This window comes from Silurus aristotelis (assembly GCF_946808225.1).
Source record: "Silurus aristotelis genome assembly, chromosome: 2".
NCBI classification, from domain to species: Eukaryota; Metazoa; Chordata; class Actinopteri; order Siluriformes; family Siluridae; genus Silurus; species Silurus aristotelis.
The window spans coordinates 21,725,285-21,746,430 of NC_139575.1; the positions used below are offsets into that span (position 1 = coordinate 21,725,285).

Consider the following 21,146-nt stretch of genomic DNA (forward strand, 5'->3'; position numbering starts at 1 on the left):
CTCATCACCATGGTTCATTTTGTTGATAAAGCTCATGAAAGGCTGTTTTCTAACACTGAGTCAATCCATCACCCAAAAGATGACAAATCACATATCACCAATCAGTTGTTTCTATAAATTACTGTATGTCAGTCTCAAACAAATATCTATTATATTTCCTTATTTAGACATGCAATACTGAGAATATACTCAAAACAGCTATTGCAGCTTCTAAAGTTCTAAAACATTCTAAAAGGTATTTTTTATTGCTTGCAAAAAGATATGCACGATTGCATTACTGTTACTAAAGCCACATATACATACCTCTACACTGGTAGTTTTCTGAGAAGAGATTTAGAAGCCAACCCCTTATGTCTTTATTGAGTGCTAAACATCCACTCTTGGAATGCCAGTCGTGCGTTTTTGAGGGCATAGTTTATAAACGCCTGCTTTCACGCATTATGCACTCTGAACCTCGGTCACTAGGGAGTAGTTACACATCCCCCTCTACAATCTCTGCCGTAACCAACAATTTAGGGTAAGTCCATCCTTATTGATTTTTCACCTTTCAAGAATGCTGCAGTGTATTGATTTATATCTCACAAAAAAATATGACACTACAATTTTATAAAGACATAAGAAGCTTGCAGCCGAGAAAGGCATCTTACATACAACACATACTAAATGATCCCAACCTCTTTGGTAACAGGGGCATAATTTATTAGTATTATTCATCGATTTTTGCAAAGGTATTGTTGCTAATGATCCCAAATGTGGGAAAGCGGTCTTTACCCAATAACCAATACACAGCACCTGGAGTGCATATTTTCATCTCTCTGAACATAAAACAACAGCTGATTAGAGACCTAATTTAATGTTATAACATTCAAATACTTCGATTAGTAGGGCTGAAGGAGCATTAGAGGCAGGATACCTGAATCATAAAGGAAAGAAATTCATTTGAGAACACACAGAAGAAAACTTTTTTTAAACGAATTAGTCATGACTGTGTATTACTAATGAAATCATTATTCATATATCAAGCTTTTATTGCTGTATAAGGTTGATTTCGTTGTATTATTTTTCAGGAAATGACTAAAAGATACAGGGTTTTGGTCTGGTATATTAAAATTTTGATTTAGAGTGTGTTTCTGCAGAATGGAGATCATGATATATGGGTAACCACTGACTAAGGTATGGGACACAAATCTGGATAACAGAATATAAAGTCCAAAAGAAAGGTAAAGCATGGGATTTTATCTAGTATAAATGTTTGTAACATTAAGCATGTAGGGTTAGCATTAAAGGCTCCCAGCTCCCGGGTTTGATCCTGAGCTCAGGTTACTGTCTGTGTGGAAACGCATATCTTCTTCTAGTGTCTACATGGATTTCCCCTGAGTTCTTTGGTTTTTGCCGATGTCCCAACAAACATGCCAGTATATTCATTCAAGACTGGAATCATATCGAAGTTGTATTCAACTTCATGTTCAAGGTTTCTGTGATCCTGAGGCTCTCCATCTACTGTAACACTGACCAGGATACAGTACCTACTGAAGAAGAATAAATAAATAATTGACTATTCTAAAGTAAAACTTTAGAATTATATGCTGAACTAATATAATTCTATACTATAATTATACATAAGCATGAAATGTGAGACAAACATGAATTTTGACGTCGTAAAATTTGAGGAGCCCCAATGCTACTAGTGGGAGCATCTTAGAACAGATGCACATGTACCTCCTGGGCTTATTCATAAATCACTCACAGAACTATGTTGCTAAGCAATGCTATTTTCCAACTCCAGAAAATATTAATATCATGGAAACTACTATTTGTTTACGACTGACTGGGAAGCATGGCTGTCATTAGATTAACATATAGGAACATTATCATTTAATAGGAGTTAATTGGTTACGAAATAACTTCTTTTGAAGAATTGATTTTGAAAAACCTTATTCAGAAGTAAAGATAATTTTATCCTAATGAACATTTAAGGCTTGGTCAAGGTGTATGTACATAGTAAAGATAAGTATTTACACTGATACAGTATTAATGTTAAATCAGTGTTTGCTATGTGCTTTGACCTTCATGCGATTCCAAAAAAAGTTTATTAGCCTAGACAAGAAAAGTCTTCTAAGCAGAAGAGAATGTTCTTCAACGCGTGCTCTCTGACTGACGGTTTATGTGGTATGTGACCTATCCGAAGTGAGAGCAGGCAAGGCCATTACACTGCTTCCCAAGTGCATGTAAGGTATTCTGATATCACAGGAATTCCCGGATTTAATGTCGTTTTAAATTACCACCTTACTAGCTAGTAAAACTGATTCAAATCTCACTCTATCATCTAAGACACTTAGTCTCAAAAGCGAAATGCTGTTCTCATTGCACCAGGCCTGCAGTAATATAGCAAATGTTTCATTTCACATGGGAAATGTTAGCTCCAGTTCCATCTAAATCACTCAACAGCCTATTGAAACTACAATCACTAAATAATTTACACTTAATTGGATGATGAGACCAAACAAAAAAGTATTATCTACTATAAAACATTTTCTGAAAAAAAGAGCAAAATACTCTTGTATGAACAGCACCTTATCATTCAGGAAGGTGAAGTTCCACCTCTACATCTTTACATAAGGCCTTATCGCATCATATTTCACTCTTCTTACTGTATCACTCCATCTAATAGAGACTAGAATATGGGCAAGGTTTACTCAAAATATGTCAGTAACACATTCCTGCTGCAGACATGCAATGAGGTTGCAGTGAAGTGTAAATGACACCTCTTATAACTTGATTTGCAGCACTGTGAATTATATCCCAGCCAGATGGAGTTTCCTACAGAAGTCTGACAGGAACCTTATTTGCCACACTTGAAACTCACTGCTTTATGGGACATACCTAACACTGTAAACATTACAAAAATTGTCTATTTTCTAGACAGGGCTCAGAAGAGATAAACGTAGTCTAAACAACTGTATAGTTCAAACATTAGCAACTCTGTTTTCTTACCACATTGGTGTGTTTCTATGTTTCTATTTTTAGTTTAGTGCAAGACAATTTTATTTTTTCACTTTTGCAGTTGCTATTTTCATCACCATAAATCAGCAAGTTGTGTTGGTTGATCAGTGAAAGATTATGTGCGACAGTCACCATCTGCCAAGAACTCATTTTGCTCAAAAAATTTATTTTAGATTATTGTTTTTTTGATAGCAAAGCTTAGAATATTTGTTATCCTAAAAATATGATTTTTAAATAATATAAATATAAAGAACTGTACTAGCATTGTTACTTAATTACATTAAGGAATTTAATACTACATAAATAACCAATTAATAAATAATAATTTCATTGTATTATTATTATAGTGTTATAATCAAGCATAATAAAAAAACTTTTTAGCAATAAATACTAAATGATGATAGATAATAAATAATAAATACCAAATAATTTTCTTCACACAGTCTTTTCATAACACTTTCACTTTATCATAAAAGTGAGTGACAGAGATTTTGGCAGAGATTATGTTTAGCAACTATATTTTGAATAAACTAAAATAACTTTTCTTTACACAAAGCTTGTAATTTTATTTATAGAAATTGACTATCGATCTAACAGGAAAATAGTTACTTCAATAAAAGCTGGGGTCAGAGATGTTACTGTTCCCATGGAGTAAGAAGGGTTAAGGGCCTTGCTCAAGAGCTTGAAACCCCAACCTTTTCATCAGCAACTTAGAGCCTTAACCACTTAGCTTCCACATCCCCCTAAACCAGGGGTGTTTAACTCAATTGCACAGGGGGCAAAAAAAAAAAGCACACTTTAGGTCGTGGGCCGAACAGGAAAAACATTTTTCAAACACACTAAAACTAAATGGTTTTTTTTTTTACATAAATATGAATAAAAACAGACAGTAATATTATTCGAGAATAAATAAACAAACTTTAAATAACTTAAAATATTTTGCTCTCCATAAAAATATCTCCTGTCTAAATTATACAAAATCAAAATATGAACATGCTGCAAAAACCCATGGAAAATAATTTAAATTTGTGTGAAAATTGTGCTCTGGTGAAAAAAACGTCTGCTGAAATGTCAAATTCTTCTTTAACTCTTCTAATTTCTGGATCTTCTGCTCTGCATTCAGGTTTTTCAGCTTATCTTGATGTTTTGTCTCGTAGTGCCGTCTTAGATTCAATTCCTTAATTATAGCCACATTCGCTCCACATATAAGACACACGGGTTTACCAGCAATGTCAGTAAACATACACTCAGCCTTCCATTGGCTTTGAAAGGCTCTGTTTTTAAAATCAACTTTTCTCTTTGCCATTGTGAGGGGCTAGCTTTGCAATAACTTTACAATAGGGTTGTCTTGATTGACGTGGGAATGTTCCCAGGTAGCCTAGCGTTCGACAAGGCAGCTGAAGTGCTGCATTATGGGATCTGTAGTCTGTGTGTTATCAGCGCTTCATATCGTCGGGCCTTTAATATATATAAAATGATCTCGTGGACCAGATATAATTGTACGTTGGGCCGGATGTGGCCCGTGGGCCTTGAGTTTGACACATATGCCCTAAATAAACATACATACATACATACATACATACATACATACATACATACATATTAAATAATCACAGATCCATGGGTATTCAATTCCACTGATAACATTGTTTGGCGTTTATTATGTTTATTATGTTTATGGAAAACAAACTATTAAAAATAGAGGTGATATTCTGTTTTAGTTTCAAGCCTATACTTTATAGTGTTTAAAGGAAATCATGCTGAGAGAAAAATGGGCATCTTCCATCTTCGTGAATTCGGGTGTCATATATTCTTAATTTTTTATTGATCTGCGTATTTTCTCTGAAATGTCTTTCATTCTGTATATTCAGGTGATTCATGCCTAATTTTAGAGAGATGCCATTCAAATAAAGTATGTACTTGTAGCCAAGTCCCAGGATTTATTATCAATTAAATATATACTGTAGTGACAGAGAAAACATAAAAAGATGTATCTGCTGTAAGTTCAGCCTGTCAGCCAATTATATCTATAACAAAAAATCCCCACTGAACTGATAAACTAATTATATCGTATCACACTCATAGTCCATAAAGAAAAATAGAAGAGTAAAACTTACCTAATAATAACGAGTAATTATAATAATATCTCATACTTTATTTTTTACATTTGCACTCCTCTGCACCACTTTACCATGAACTTATAATCATTAGTAACCTATAAATTGTACAGTATGTATGATTTTTCTGTAACTGTCATAGCTATTTTATTTTAAATGTTTAATCATGCCTAACATATTTTAGAATGAAAGCAATTTGATTTATAATGCACCTAAACTATGATCTGTATAGTTGGGATCAAGTACTGCATGATAGGATGAAGTTTCCAAAGTCAAAGGATGTGGAGCCCACAGCTTCCGGGCAATGTATGTACCTTTCACTTTTACAAAAGCAATAGACATTAAATATCCTGATAATGTTACACAAATTACACCACTTGGAGTTACATAATGTAATTTTCTTTTTTCACAGTAGCCATCAGGAAGAGATCCAAAGTTCCTGGTGTGATGATCACACAGTTTGTTGAGGAAGTTCCTCAAGGTAAATGCCACCCAGACTTTTCACGCAAACCCATCGCCCTGACTATTCAAGAAGGTAAAACCTTGCCTAAGTGAGCTTTTTCATATATTATGATAAATAGATCAATAATCTTGTGAATAAGTTTGGCAAAATATTACTGACCATGTTAACCCTGCTTTTTAAAGGTAAGCTTGCCATTTTTAAAGCAATCATCACAGGGGATCCAACACCAACAGTAAGATGGACTCGAAATAAGGGTGACATTTCTGACACAGAAAAATACTTGATTGTGTATGAGCCAGTCACAGGAGAACACCAGTTACAGGTACAATGTTTGTGTAGTTAGCGTTACTGTGAAATGTTTATGTTTTTCAAGGATTTTGTTAATGAAATTTGTATTTTGCAGATGCCTAATGTAGCTGTCGACCAGGCAGACACTTATAAGTGTTTGGCAGAAAACGAGTTTGGTCGTGCTATTGTTACTGCAACACTGAATGTCATTGAGAGTCAGTAAAGTTCAACAACTTATGTCACCTGTGTAAAATATAAGCTCTGCAATATTATCAGAAAACAATGACATACCTAATGAAAAACTGGCAAAATCTGCTTTACAGTTGGATTCAAGAAGAGCAAGGAATTGCAAGAATCACGAACAGGTCCGTCTGCCTAATGTTATATGAATGAATGAATACATGTATACATCATACCTCACATGCAATGTTTTTTCTAGCTCAACGTGAACTACCCACAGATTTCAAAAAGGCCTTAAGAACTCGGTACGCTATCTTTAGTATGAATTGGGCACATTTTCATTACTCAAGGATTCTGAATCCTCTATAACAATATCCTGTTAAGAATACAGATACTGGTTATATTTGTGTCACCCTTTGTGCATATAGAACTAATCGTCCAAAAGAGGAGCAAAAAGATGGAGAGGTTGATGAAAGGTTCTGGGAGCTACTGCTGAGTGCTGATAAGAAAGACTATGAACGTATCTGTGCTGAGTATGGTGTGACTGACTTCCGGTGGATGTTGAAGAAATTAAATGAAAAGAAAAGAGAAATAGAAGAACAGCAGGCGCAGGTGAAAATGTCAAGCATCTCATTGAGTTCCGTTTATATTTGCCTTGAAAAAAAAAGAACACCATTTTAATGAAAGCTTTCTCCTAATTTCTATGACACATTTGTATTCCTTGTTATTTTGGAAAAAATCTGAATTTGCCTTTCCTCCAACAGTACATTGAATATCTGAGTAACTTGAGACATATTGAGATCAAAAATCCTGGGTGTGCACAATTTGAATTTGAAATGGACCTCCGGGATCCGAATGCTAAAATCTTCCTCTATAAAGTAAGACACTAATCAAATTTTTGTTGACATTTTAATCTCAAACCTACAATAGATGAAGCAGAATCAGGCTTATGCATATGGTAACTATTCTGCATTGTTTGTGATACAGGATGGTGAACTGGTTGAATTTAACTCTGAAACAAATAAAAAGCACAGCCTGCGCCAAGTTGGCAGACGGTTCATCTTCACTGTCAATGGTCTGTCTCCAGATGATGTTGGCCTGTACCAAGTAGATGTTGAAGGAGTCAATATATTTTCTACAGATTTAAAAAGTAAGGTTTATAAACACTAACGCATGTTCTGAAATGCACATATTCATAGATCTAACTGGCTTTATGTGTTTACAGTTCCAAATGTGGATTTTTTGGTAAAGATTTCAGAAGTAAAAGCGATCGAAAGAGAGGATGCAGTTTTTGAATGTGTTCTGTCTACACCACTTCCAAAGATCACATGGTTGGGAAAGAGTGTTGCATTGGCTCAAAGTGAGAAATATGCCATTACTGTGTCCGAGGATATGTTGATCCATAGGTTGGTGGTAAAAGACTGTATGCTGGTGGATAAAGGCATATATGCTGCTGTGGTTGGAATCAAATCTTGCAATGCCTGGTTGTTGGTAGAAGGTAGGTAAATATTTGATCATTTACAAGTTAGTTATCAACTTTTTAAACTCTTTATGCATAAATTAGGAATTCTACAGATTCTAGCATAATATTCATAGAAGTTCATAAATTGATATAAAATATATCCATAAATAAAATAATCCATGATATTATGTTTAAAGGGGAAATAATATTTTGTATTTTTTTTTTTTTTATATTTATTGTAAGCAACACATTTGTGTAAAATAAGTCATTAGATACTGTAAGTATACATCTGTAAATGTCCTGGTGTAAAACAAATCTAAACAAACAACAAAAAAAAGCAATGAAGCTATCAATCATTTGTGTTACATATTTACAGTGGATTGTTAAATGATTTTCTTTGAATGGTTCACTTTTTTGAATTAACGATTAAATAAATGGCTTCAATTATTTGACACATCAACTACAATCTAATTATCTGATGTTGCCATGGAGTTTTTTCAATCCCAGTCTAGCATATTGACATCCATATCTGTCTCTCTTCTGGAACAGCTGACAATGATTTAGACAAGCGTGAAAAAAAGGCAGCACGCAAAACAACCCAGGCCGGAGGCAGCGAAACTGACTTGGCCAAGATTGCAACTGAGCAGCAAGCCAAGTTGCAGAAGGTAAGGGAGGAGAGGAAAGCAATGCTCAAACAACATCAGGCCAAGCAGGCTGCGCAGGCCCCAGACAATGCGGCTGAGCCTCATGTTGAGTTACCATTTGAGCCTCTTAACCCTCCAGCACAGCCTGCAGCAGAGCTAATCCTACAGACATCCCAGAATCCTGAAGACAAAAGTAAAACTGAGCCTAAAGCTAAGCCCAAGTCTGTCTCTGAAGGTATGATAGAAAAGCCAAAGGAGGAAGAGCCAAAGAATGAGAAGCCAAAGGAGAAAAAGCAAAAGGAGAAAAAGCCAAATGAAGAAGAGCCCAAAAAGGAGAAGCCAAGGGAGGAAGAGCCAAAGAAGGTAAAGCCAAAGGAGGAAGAGCCAAACAAGTTAAAGTCGAAGGAGGAAGAGCCAAACAAGGTAAAGTCAAAGGAGGAAGAGCCAAACAAGAAACAGAGAGAGGTTAGCGAGCCAAATGGCACAGTGACAAAGGTGACAGAAGAGATTGTACCCAGAACAGTACCCCAAAAATCAGAGAATAAGAATGATGGATCGGGACAAGTAGAGCTATGTGAAGAGCAGTCAGAGCCAATCAGTGAGGAGCAAGGAGAGGAGAAGAATAAGAAAGCCAGGACAGGACCATCTGCCCCTGATACTATCAACAGTATGTCATCTGCAATGCATTAGCATGTAAAAAGCAAATATTTTTAAGAACGATTTATACCATTTGTTATTCAATAATATACTGTCACAGCTACCTGTTGCATATTCTAGTAATTGTAAAACCAACACTCCTGGGCCCCTAAACAAGGCCCTTAACCTGCTGCTTATTTGTATAAATGAGATAAGTGTAATTCACTCTGGATTAGGGTGACTACTAAATGTCATAAATGTTATGTAAACGAAATAATATGAGTTGTTAAATGTGTAAATGCTTTGATATACTTTCTGTTACTACTGTACAATGTGCTTTCTGATTGTAGCTGTCAAAAATGATGTGACAGACAAGTCTTTTGAGCAATCAGTTTCAAATCCAGACCAAGGAGTTTATTTCACTAGTGGGTTACAAGATGTCAAAGCCATTGTGGGTAATTCAGCTGAGTTGGTGTGCAAGATAAGCAATACAAATTATGATGGTGTCTGGTATAAGGATGGAAAAGAGGTAAGTATTCTCACATACTCAGTTCATGTAGTGTCAGAGCAAGAAATGCAGTAACTAATTGTAAAGAATAGTTTTGGTCCAAAAGCCATTATGGTGTCTGTACAGATACAATCTACAGATAGCCTGATGATTATTAAAGATGGAGCCGTGCACAAGTTGGTAATTTGTAGTTGTACAGAGGATGACAGTGGAAAGTATCGTTTTGAAGCAGATGGGCGCAAAACTGAAGCTTTACTTATTGTGGAAGGTAATTTATTAAGTGATTTGATGTCATTTTTGTATTCATTAAGGTGAATATTCTGAATGTTTTAGAATGTTATTAAAAATACAGTTTTTTACTGAATCAGAACAATTAAATATATGTCCTATGTGTAATCCAGACCCACCAAGGATGAATCAAGATGATCTGAATAAGTTCTCAGAGCCTGTCATCATCAAGGTTGGCCAGAATGCTGCCTTCAAACTGAGCTTTGTGGGTCGAGAGCCAATCAAAGTACAGTGGTACCATGAAAGTGAGGAGCTGCTAGATGACATTAATGTCAAGATTGAGAAATCCTTCTGCCACAGCCGTCTAGTCCTTACCAAGTGCCAGCGCAAAGACACAGGAGAGATCAAACTCAAGCTAAAGAATGAGTTTGGGACTACTGAAGCTTTCTCTAAGCTTATAGTCTTAGGTCAGTAATGTTTACACTCTGTGTGGTGTTTTTTTCCTTTGCTGTTTAAGTATTCTTCATAAATCCACAATATAATTTCTGTATTCAAATATAGATAAACCTACCAATCCACTAGGCCCAATAGAGGTAATTGAAGCCTCATCATCATATGTGGAGTTCAAGTGGAGGCCACCAAAAGATGATGGAGGTTCTCCTGTGATTCACTACAATCTCGAACGGCAACAAATTGGCAGGAACAGTTGGAAGAAGCTTGGAAATACTGCCCCTGAGGCCCACTATAAAGACACTGATGTTGACCATGGCAGGAAATACTGCTACCGTATAAGGGCCATAACTGCAGAAGGCACCAGTGATGTGTTTGAGACGGATGACATACAGGCTGGCACTAAAGGTGAAGCTGCTACATGTCTTAATTTTGTAATACTCTCTTCCCCTGCTATAAATCATGGTAGTTTTATTTTAAAGCTTTAAAGGCTTAATTATTTAAACCAAGTGTCTGCAAGAAAAGCACAGCAGAATAACCCAATTTTACAAAAGATTATGGGGCATAATAACAAATGACAAACATTATGACTTCTAAAACCCAAGATTAGCCCAGAATGGTGGCTTTATAAAACAACAATTATATAGAAATCTTACATTTCTTAAATACCTAAGAGTAAAGAGTCTGCGATTATAAATAATTTTTGGGTTAAATGACATAATTTTCATTAGGTGCCTCTTTTAAAACAAGCAATTATGAATATGCAGGAATGGATTCCAAACAAAAAAAAAAGAAATACACATTTGCTAGGCACATGACATTTTAAAGTATATGTTCCAAGGCTATCTTTTTTTTTTTAATAATGCAAAGTAGCAGTTTTGTGGGATATTACATTATTTTGTGAAGCATTTTATTTCAGCAGTCGTTTTGATGGAAATGTGCTGCAGGCAGCAAGATTTGTAAACATTTTTTTCCCAAAACACTTCCATTTCCATTGTATTGCTTGCAATATGCATTACATTAATGGAAACTTTGTTACATGATCTCTTTGAATTTTCTTAGAGCCAGTCTTTTCCCTTTTTGCTTCATCTCTTTCTCCTTACATCTTCAGTGTATACTGTGATTTTGTGTATGGTGTCATTGCTTGTTTTCATGTGAATCAGACTTCATTCAGTGTACAGGTGCGGATGCATTAATTTCTGAGGAAACTCTCCCAGTTTAACATCTGGTATGATCGAAGCCTGCAATACTTGAAAAGGTTTCTGTTTCAGTGCTCACTATACATAAAGCATATGGTGGAAAATGTCTATTCCTGAGCATTGGCTTGTTGTTCACAGGGAATGTTGAATGATGTTGAATGAGTTGTACCTATAACTCAGAAAAGGTACATTAAGATTCAGCCTGTAGAAAGGTTTATGGCCCTTTTACTCGTCAGTTTGATTCATTAACAAGACCAGTGATTGAAAGTAGCTGACCGTCAATGGGATGTCTACGTCAGACTCCACTCACTGTGTTGAGCAGTGTTAGATAATTGATTTCAGACTGTGCAAGACAGTGGCAAGGCAGGTGATTGATCCTTTGGTGGTTCTATTTCTCTACCTCTTAGCTCAGCTTCAGCCCAGGATTTTATTTCGTTTTGTAGTCTCATTACTCCCACTCCCAATCTCTGTGTAACTCCAGACTTTTCCACATACTCCCTGCATTTAGTCACTCCTTTAGTCCTTCCTTTATTAGTCACTTCACTTGAAATCTCCTCAGACATTTCTCCTGCTCCAACTGCTGTTCATGGCTTTGTCCCTGTGTCAATCCCAAGCCATGTTCTTGCCACTCTGCAACCCCTACAAACTGCATCTGTTTTTTTCCTGACACTGGCTCTGCTCTTTGACCTGACCCTAACACTATACTTGCTGTTGTGTCAATTTATTATTCTGAATATTACCTGGGTTTCTGCTCCCATGTTGATCCTGATCCCAGGTTTGTCTTTAATCAAGCCCAAATAAGATTTCTTCTGCCTCTGTAAATGTAGTCCTTTAAACCCTCAATATGATAGTGACACCTGCTGTCCTGAAGTTGTTCAATATCCTTGCAGTGTGACCCTGTGGTTTTGACTTTTGGTTTTGTGGAATACATGGATTCATGGAAAAGCTTTTATTCTCTATTTGAAATTCCCTACTTTGGTTTTCCCCTAACCACTAAACCTAATTTGTTGTTTGGGTGTTTTCTCTCTTTTTTTTTAAATCCCTCTTGTTCACATAAATGTGATAATTGAGATTCTCTCTTTTTGAAATATTAATATAAATCTGTAAATCTGCTGTACAGCATATCCTGGTCCACCTTCCACACCAAAACTTGTCAGTGCCTTTAAAGATTGCATAAATTTATCATGGTCCCCACCAACTAAAACTGGAGGAACAAATATTGTGGCCTACATTCTGGAGAAACGCAAAAATGGCAGCAACCTCTGGAGTCAAGTAAACCCTATAGAGGAGCCAATCAAAGGTTTAACATGTCTAATTATTTTATTATTATTTATAATTTATATGCAAATATTGTCTATATTCAATTTTATTAAAGGACTGTTTTACATAGATAATGTATGACATTTCTTATGATATAATGCAACAAAAACAAATTTTATAGGTAAGATTTATTATGGGCATTATGATTTATCATTATGACATCATCTTTGGCCCCAAACGTTTCCCTTACCTTCAGCCAAACAGTATGGAGTGAAGGATATTGTTGAAGGAATCGAGTATGAATTCCGTGTCACAGCCATCAACTTTTCTGGTGCTGGAGAACCAAGCTCACCTTGTGACTTTGTGAAAGCCAGAGATCCTAAAAGTGAGTTATCTAAAATGGACTACACATTGACACCCAAACTGCTTTCTCTGGCTAAATGTTTAATATTTAATATTGAATTGTTTTTGCAGAGCCCCCTGGTAAAGTAATTGATCTGAAGGTGTCAGATTCCACATATTCTTCTTTGTCCTTGAGTTGGACTAAACCAAAAGAGCAAAAAGGGGTGCAAGATGAAGCGAAAGGATATTTTGTAGAATTAAGACCAGCGAAGAACACAGAATGGACTCGCTGCAACACACATGCAATCATTACAACTTCCTACACAATTCTTGGTCTAAAGTCCATGGCCATGTACTGGGTTAGAGTGGTTGCAACAAATGAAGGTGGAGATGGTGAACCTCAGGACCTCAATAACTACATTATTGCCATGCCCCCACCAGGTAAAAATTAAATACAGTATATTTTCCCTCAAAAAAGTTAAAATAGTTTTAAATATGTGTGTGTAATATATATATATATATATATATATATATATATATATATATATATATATATATATATATATATATATATATATATATATAAAATCAAAAATATATATTTTGAAATGTCTTTTACAGTCAAACCACATTTTACTGATCGAAAAATGAAGAGCTTTTTGGTGGTGAGAGCCGGACATTCTGCTCGGGTCAATATTAATTTTGAGGTACAAGAAAATATATGAAAGGTATAATAATGAAACAATAAATATGTCATTCTAAGTATAATGTGAAATTGTTGGGGGAAAATGTATTTGGCAGGCTTCTCCAATGCCCACAATAAACTGGCTTAAAGATGGAATGCCTCTATGTAGACATGTAACAGTAAGCAACACAGAAGGAAGATCTCAGCTCCTGATTTCATCTGCAGAGCGCTCTGATACAGGAGTGTACACTATTATAGTCAAGAACATGGTGGGCCAAGAGATCTTCAGTACTGAGATTAGGGTCACAGGTAAGATATTATAATGAATTATAATGAATAATGAAATGCAATAAGTGAACCAGTTAAGCAGATAAAATGCTTCTGTTAAGAGCAGACTGAAAGATTCTGGTAAGTATCTGTGTCTAACATAGTCAGTAATAGTAAAAGGTAAATGTCAAGTCCATGAGAGCAATTTGACTTGTCTAATGGGTAAGAGGATTTGTGATACTCTCTCCTCCTTCAATGAATCATGGGCATCTGTTAGCTTATTTTTGAGCTTTTATTTTTTTCTCACTAGATTTCTACACAACAGACAAACTAGGCAGGGTAAAGGCTGGCATGTGTCTTGGAGACAGCAGGTGCTAGTCTTCATTCTCCCCAGGTGGGAGCTGTTGCGTAATAAGGGAGAGCTAGCTGGTTGGTGGGCACTGTCAAATTACCAAAGTAAGAGGAAATGTGGGGGGGAATGGTTTGTGTAGTATGACTTAAGTTCTATGACTTGTGGTAGTAAATCAAGGTGATAGGACTTGTTGGGATGGTAAATCATCCATGGGGCCCTTAACACTTATTCAAAGAAGCAGATGGGACAGAGCCCTGCCATAAATGCAAGCTGTTCACCAAATGTTAATTTTTATAAAGTCCTGATTCTCAACTTAAATAAAAAAAACACTGCTAATTATCACTTTTGAGTGACCCACTTAAAAATTGGCAGCTTTGACAGACACAAAACAATGTTTAATTGATTTTCTCATATTCTTATTGCCTTCGCACTGTCCTCAAGATTCACACAGAAAATACTGCACTCTGTGTAAAAAAAGGGAACTACATGGAGCAATACAGATCCCTTTGGGGCATGACTCATTTGGCTCCATGTTTGGTAAAAGAGCAGCTGATTGGACAATCAATAACAGGGTTGCCAATCTTTTGTTCTCTAAAAACGGAGGCTATGCATTCTCTTTAAGATCGTATATAAAAGATATGTTAAAGATACTGTGACAATAAAAGTGCAGACAGTGTGTTCATGTTTTACAAAACAATTTCCACTGTAAGCTATATTAAAAAGATTAGGTGAGGGAAAGAGGGTTAATAGAGTGGATCATGTGTGCACATCAGAAATATGTGTGTAACCTTGTTTCCCATAATAAAGGTGAAAAATTGTCTTCTTTCCCAATGCCCAGATGAAATTGGTTAATTTCAGTTTTTGTGTGTGCTTTTGAGATATTGTTGGGCAGAAAATATTGGTATTATATAATTTTGCTGACAAGCCTGAGTAATGATAATTGCCTTTTGTTAAGTTGTGCAACTTGATAGGGAATATACAATATGTATATATGTGTTTATGTATATATATATACAAAAATGTATGCCTAACCCACTTAACATGAAGCCATTTAAATACCTGCTTCTAAACTGTGCACTAAATAATTAATTTATAGTAACATAGGTCATTTTTGATAGCCACTCAGCATAAATTATCAGTCTTTATTAATGTTGTCTTGTCCCATCAAAGTCTATGGTCTCAAGCACCTGCTAAATTCTACCTTTAATTAGAATCAAAATATCTTCCATAATTTAATATAATCTGTTGATTAGATTCGGTTTGCTGCAACATTACCTTTAAAATTACTTGTCAGATTCAGGATCCCAGTGAATTTTTCAGGTCAAAATATATTTTGTACATATGCCCATATTCTGAAGGATTTTAAGAGAGGCAGAGGCACATCATGTTGTTAAAGCTCACTTTACACAAATAACAAGTATGACAGAATTGAAATGAATGAAAACAGAATGGCTTGGAACAGATCGGGCCTGATCAGAGAATAGTACAAAAGTCTATGTGTCTGTCACACAGATGACCCAAAATCTCCTGGTCCAGTGGAGCTGGAGGAAAATGTGCCTGGCACATTAACTGTCTGTTGGAACCCATCTCCTGACGAGAAACGAGATGACCGTCTGCACTACATGGTGGCCAAACGTGACTCAGTCAAGCAGACATGGCACACGGTGGCTGACAGAGTGTTCAATAACAGCTTCACAGCTGTCAACATCATGCCAGGGAGAGAATATAACTTCCGTGTGTATGCTAAAAATGACATCGGGCTCTCAGAGTCTTCTGAGTCTCCAACATGGGGGTGCATTATGAAGAAAGGTAATTTGTTTCTTGTTACTACTAATCACATTAATAATCACAGTGTAATAAATTTAGAATTATGTCATATATATATATATATATATATATATATATATATATATATATATATATATATATATATATATATATATATAATTTATTTATAAAAAATGTTTATTGTTTATTTTTTTATCAATTTACAAAATGCAAAGTTAGCGAACAGAAAAAAAACCTAAATCAAATCAAAATGTGGTGTGACTACCCTTTGGCACATTTTGCACACTTGCACAAAGTCAGGGATTTTCTAGGATTAGAGTCATGTTTATGATTAATCAATTATGCGTGCAAGTGCTAACGCTCATCAATTTCACATGTAGGTTGAAACTCAGTCATTAATTAAAACAGAAAAAGCTGTGTAGGAGGCTTAAACCTGGGTAATGAACATCCAAACTCTGTTACTCAGCAAAGGTTGTGGAAGACAGACTTATGTCACAGGTCATACACCATGGCAAGACTGAGCACAGCAACAAGACACCAGGTAGTTATACTGCATCAGCAAGGTCTCTCACAGGCAAAGATTTCAAAGCAGACTGGGATTTCAAGCTATTTAGAAGAAGAACAAAGAAAGAGGCAATCTTGCGGACTGTAGACACTGTGGTCGTCCAAGGAAACTTAAAAGAGCAGATAAAAGGCACATCATGCCTACTTTTCTTTGGCATCAGAACATGTCTAGCATTGCCAACAGTAAAGAACTGCCAGAAACCAGTGGGACCCAGGTACACCCATCTGCAGTCTGGAGAAGTCTGGCCAGAAGTGGTTTTCATAGAAGAATTGCAGACAAAAAGCCATACCTTCAACAAGGAACCATGACTAAGTGACTAATCTATGCATGGACAAAATAGAACTGGGGTGCAGAAAAATGGCAAAAAATACTCTGGACTGATAAGACAATTTTGAAATATTTAGCTATAGCTAGAGGCAAGTTGTTTCTTAATGAATTTTTGAAAGATTGTCTGAAGGCAACAGTGAAGCATTATGGAGGTTCCTTGCAAGTTTGGGGCTACATTAATGTAAATAGAACTGGAGATTTGGTCAGAATTAACGGTGTCCTCAATTCTGTAAAATATAGGCAGATATTTATCCATTATTCAGTACCATCAGGGAGGTCAAATCTATTCTCCAGAAGAACATACAGTGAGGAAAATAAGTATTTGAACACCCTGCTATTTTGCAAGTTCTCCCACTAAGAAATCATGGAGGGGTCTGAAATTGTCATCTTAGTTGCATGTCCACATTGAGAGACATAATAAAAAATAAAAATCCAGAAATCACAGTATATGATTTTTAAACTATTTATTTGTATGATACAGCTGCAAATAAGTATTTGAACACCTGTCTATCAGCTAGAATTCTGACCCTCAAGGACCTGTTAGTCTGTTTATTATCCTAAATTAGATGCACCTGTTTGAGGTCGTTAGCTGCATAAAGACACCTGTCCACCCCATACAATCAGTAAGAATCCAACTACTAACTTGGCCAAGAACAAAGAGCTGTCCAAAGACACTAGAGACAAAATTGTACACCTCCACAAGGCTGGAAAGGGCTACGGGGAAATTGCCAAGCAGCTTGGTGAAAAAAGGTCCACTGTTGGAGCAATCATTAGAAAATGGAAGAAGCTAAACATGACTGTCAATCTTCCTTGAACTGGGACTCCATGCAAGATCTCACCTCGTGGGGTCTCAATGATCCTAAGGAAGGTAAGAAATCAGCCCAGAACTACACGGGAGGAGCTGGTCAATGACCTAAAAAAAGCTGGGACCACCGTTTCCAAGGTTACTGTTGGTAATACACTAAGATGCCATGGTTTGAAATCATGCATGGCACGGAAGGTTCCCCTGCTTAAACCAGCACATGTCCAGGCACGTCTTAAGTTTGCCAATGACCATTTGGATGATCCAGAGGAGTCATGGGAGAAAGTCATGTGGTCAGATGAGACCAAAATAGAACTTTTGGGTCATAATTCCACTAAACATGTTTGCAGGAAGAAGAATGATGAGTACCATCCCAAGAACACCATCCCTACTGTGAAGCATGGGGGTGGTAGCATCATGCTTTGGGGGTGTTTTTCTGCACATGGGACAGGGCGACTGCACTGTATTAAGGAGAGGATGACCGGGGCCATGTATTGCATGTATTGCATTGAACAACCTCCTTCCCTCAGTTAGAGCATTGAAGATGGGTCGAGGCTGGGTCTTCCAACATGACAATGACCCGAAGCACACAGCCAGGATAACCAAGGAGTGGCTCTGTAAGAAGCATATCAAGGTTCTGGCGTGGCCTAGCCAGTCTCCCAATAGAGAATCTTTGGAGGGAGCTCAAACTCTGTGTTTCTCAGTGACAGGCCAGAAACCTGACTGATCTAGAGAAGATCTGTGTGGAGGAGTGGGCCAAAATCCCTCCTGCAGTGTGTGCAAACCTGGTGAAAAACTACAGGAAACATTTGACCTCTGTAATTGCAAACAAAGGCTACTGTACCAAATATTAACATTGACTTTCTCAGGTGTTCAAATACTTATTTGCAGCTGTATCATACAAATAAATAGTTAAAAAATCATACATTGTGATTTCTGGATTTTTTTTTTAGATTATGTCTCTCACAGTGGACATGCACCTACGATGACAATTTCAGACCCCTCCATGATTTCTAAGTGCGAGAACTTGCAAAATAGCAGGGTGTTCAAATACTTATTTTCCTCACTGTACATCCGAATCATTAGGAACTATCTTAATCGTAGAGAAGAACAAGAAGTCCTGGAAGAGATGTTTTTGCCTTCACAGAACCCTGATCTTAACATAATCAAATCTGTCTAGAATTACATGAGTGGACAGAAGGATTTGAGGCAGCCGACATTAACAGTAGATCTGTGGTTAGGTCTCCAAGATGTATAGAACAACCCACCTGCTGAGTTCCTTTAAAAACTGTGTGCAAGTGTCCTTTTAAACAGCAAAGAGAATTGATGCTGTTATGCAAGCAAATAGCGGTCACATTAAATATTGATTTGATTCGGATTTTAATTTTCATTTTGTTAATTGAAAAATAAACATTTAACACTTTTTTATAAGCATTCTTACTTTACAGCTTTTTTTTCCACACGTGCCTGAAACCTTTGCATAATACTATATGTTCATTTGCATGTTCTCTGCAGAAAAGTTCACCCTCACTATGCCTGAACCCAAGACCTTCAACTTTGAGGCTCCACCTACTTTCACTGTTCCAATGAAAACACATACCAGTCCAGAGAAGTATGAATGTTACATGAGCTGTGCTGTGAGAGGCAATCCTAAGCCCTATGTGACTTGGTACCACAACAACATCAGTCTTAACTCAAACGCCAACTACTACATTACCAACACGTGTGGTGTCTGTTCATTATTAATACTAAGAGTGGGGCCTAAAGACAATGGAGAGTACAAAGCTGTTGCAGAAAATTCTTTAGGCTTTGCTGAATGCACCACTCAACTCAAAATCAGAGGTATGTTATGTAAATATATATTGCAGAAAAAGGCTCGGTCCAAAAAAATATGTTTGCATCTGTCATTTTGTTACTTGAATATTAGGTGATATATACAGTATTTGTTTGTCCACTACTTGAAAAGTGTTTCATATATATTTACAGGATTTCTTTGATTTTCCTTTACCCTAGATTGAAGTGATGCTGCCATGGAGATGTTCAGAGACTTAAGACTATTTTAAACTTAAATTTCTAGTTACCTACAAACTTTCACAAAAATAAAATTTTGCCAATATTGTTTTATTTAATAGATGCCAAATAAAAGATCATACAAAAAAATGTCCATGGTGATTTCATTTATGTTGTTTATAGAAACATACACACACACACATAATGAAACAGTTTATACTGTACCATTTTATAGCCCAACTTTATTTTAGGAAAATATGTTGTAGTCTGCAGTGTATTTATTTAAGTGAATTAACATAAGTATAATAATAGTATAGTATAGTATAGTATAGTATAGTATAGTATAGTATAGTATAGTATAGTATAGTATATAATTAATAATAGGTTACATTATTTGAACAAATTGTCATCTCATTGATAATTCTTCAAAAAAAAAATATGATCAAAACAAGATAAAAGTGAAATAAACAAAACTTGTCCTTTTTAGATTGATATATAGTGTGTAATGATTAATGTTTGTCATTCTTGTATGATCCATATTGTTTGTCTCATCACAGGCTGGACATTGTGATTAAATTAAATAGATATATTAAATCAACCTATGGTTTACAGATTTTCATTAATAACTTATGATATTCTTTAGGGGAAAATAGGAATATGTTTAGAAATGAACAGAAATGCATGAAAATATTTGTCAATGTTGCACAAAATGTTTCACTATTTGTAGTCAAGAACATAAAAGTAAAAAGTATGAAAGAATTGGAAATATTAGTATTATACTGTATATAACTAGCAAACGTTACACTAAACTTTAGGCTATTCAGTTTATGGCTTTGATTCAGATGATGTTCCTACATTTACTTTGTGACTTGTATGTATTAGACTTATGTATTATTTTCTAAATAACTGACTTTAAAAAAATCAATAACATCAAACTAATACTGATTATAGACAAATAAGCATAGGATTTTTTCTGACGTAATGTAAGCATACAATGTTTAGTGATGCAATCTAACTAGGACCTGTACGACATGTGTTTTAAAAGGTTGAAGAAAATTTTTTTAATGGACATTGTCCTCATGACATCATCTATGCATAGAGTTTACAATCTTCCATTAATAACTCCCAGTATTCTCCAAGGGAACATGAGAATATCCCGATCATAAAACAGAAATGCGATGAGGTGATGGGTGGTGTCAAGGATAGAGAGAGGAATTCTAAGAATAGAGGGTTGACTACTGGCTTTCCATAAATGGCACTCCTGGAATGTCATGAGCACTCACAGATCTATAAGCTCCTCCACAAGACGTGCCTCAGAGTGCAGTCTCCCTCCACCGGGTGACTCCTTCCGTCCCCACTGGGGATGGAGGGGACCCGGGCCTGCTCAGAAAGCCTTCACGGCTGCAGGGCATCTCCCCAGCTGAGAGGGTCAGAAGCCAGCCTCGAGAGGCTGGTTCCCCGATCAGACTTCCGCGCAGATGGGAAAGCCAGGCTTTTAACTCTCCCACAAGATGTGCCTCAGAGTTCAGCCTCCCTCCCGCGGGTGTCTCCCTCTATTTCCGCCCAAAAG

At 36.2% G+C, this 21,146-nt stretch overlaps 1 protein-coding gene across 1 annotated transcript; it reads left to right on the forward strand.

Moving 5' to 3' along the window:
• Nucleotides 1-5,377: 5,377 nt before the first annotated feature.
• LOC310737518 (immunoglobulin-like and fibronectin type III domain-containing protein 1) lies at nucleotides 5,378-19,715 on the forward strand (the record flags this gene model as incomplete). The annotated part of the gene is made up of 21 exons (XM_083561867.1): nucleotides 5,378-5,426; nucleotides 5,533-5,655; nucleotides 5,766-5,905; nucleotides 5,987-6,090; nucleotides 6,480-6,663; nucleotides 6,816-6,929; nucleotides 7,039-7,201; nucleotides 7,277-7,549; nucleotides 8,063-8,824; nucleotides 9,144-9,322; nucleotides 9,428-9,569; nucleotides 9,703-9,996; nucleotides 10,091-10,387; nucleotides 12,299-12,478; nucleotides 12,695-12,823; nucleotides 12,913-13,221; nucleotides 13,402-13,487; nucleotides 13,582-13,774; nucleotides 15,597-15,893; nucleotides 19,082-19,408; nucleotides 19,580-19,715. 21 exons carry the CDS (start codon nucleotides 5,378-5,380, stop codon nucleotides 19,582-19,584), a joined length of 4,350 nt encoding a protein of 1,449 aa, XP_083417993.1. The 3' UTR covers nucleotides 19,585-19,715.
• Between the last annotated feature and the right edge of the window lie 1,431 nt (nucleotides 19,716-21,146).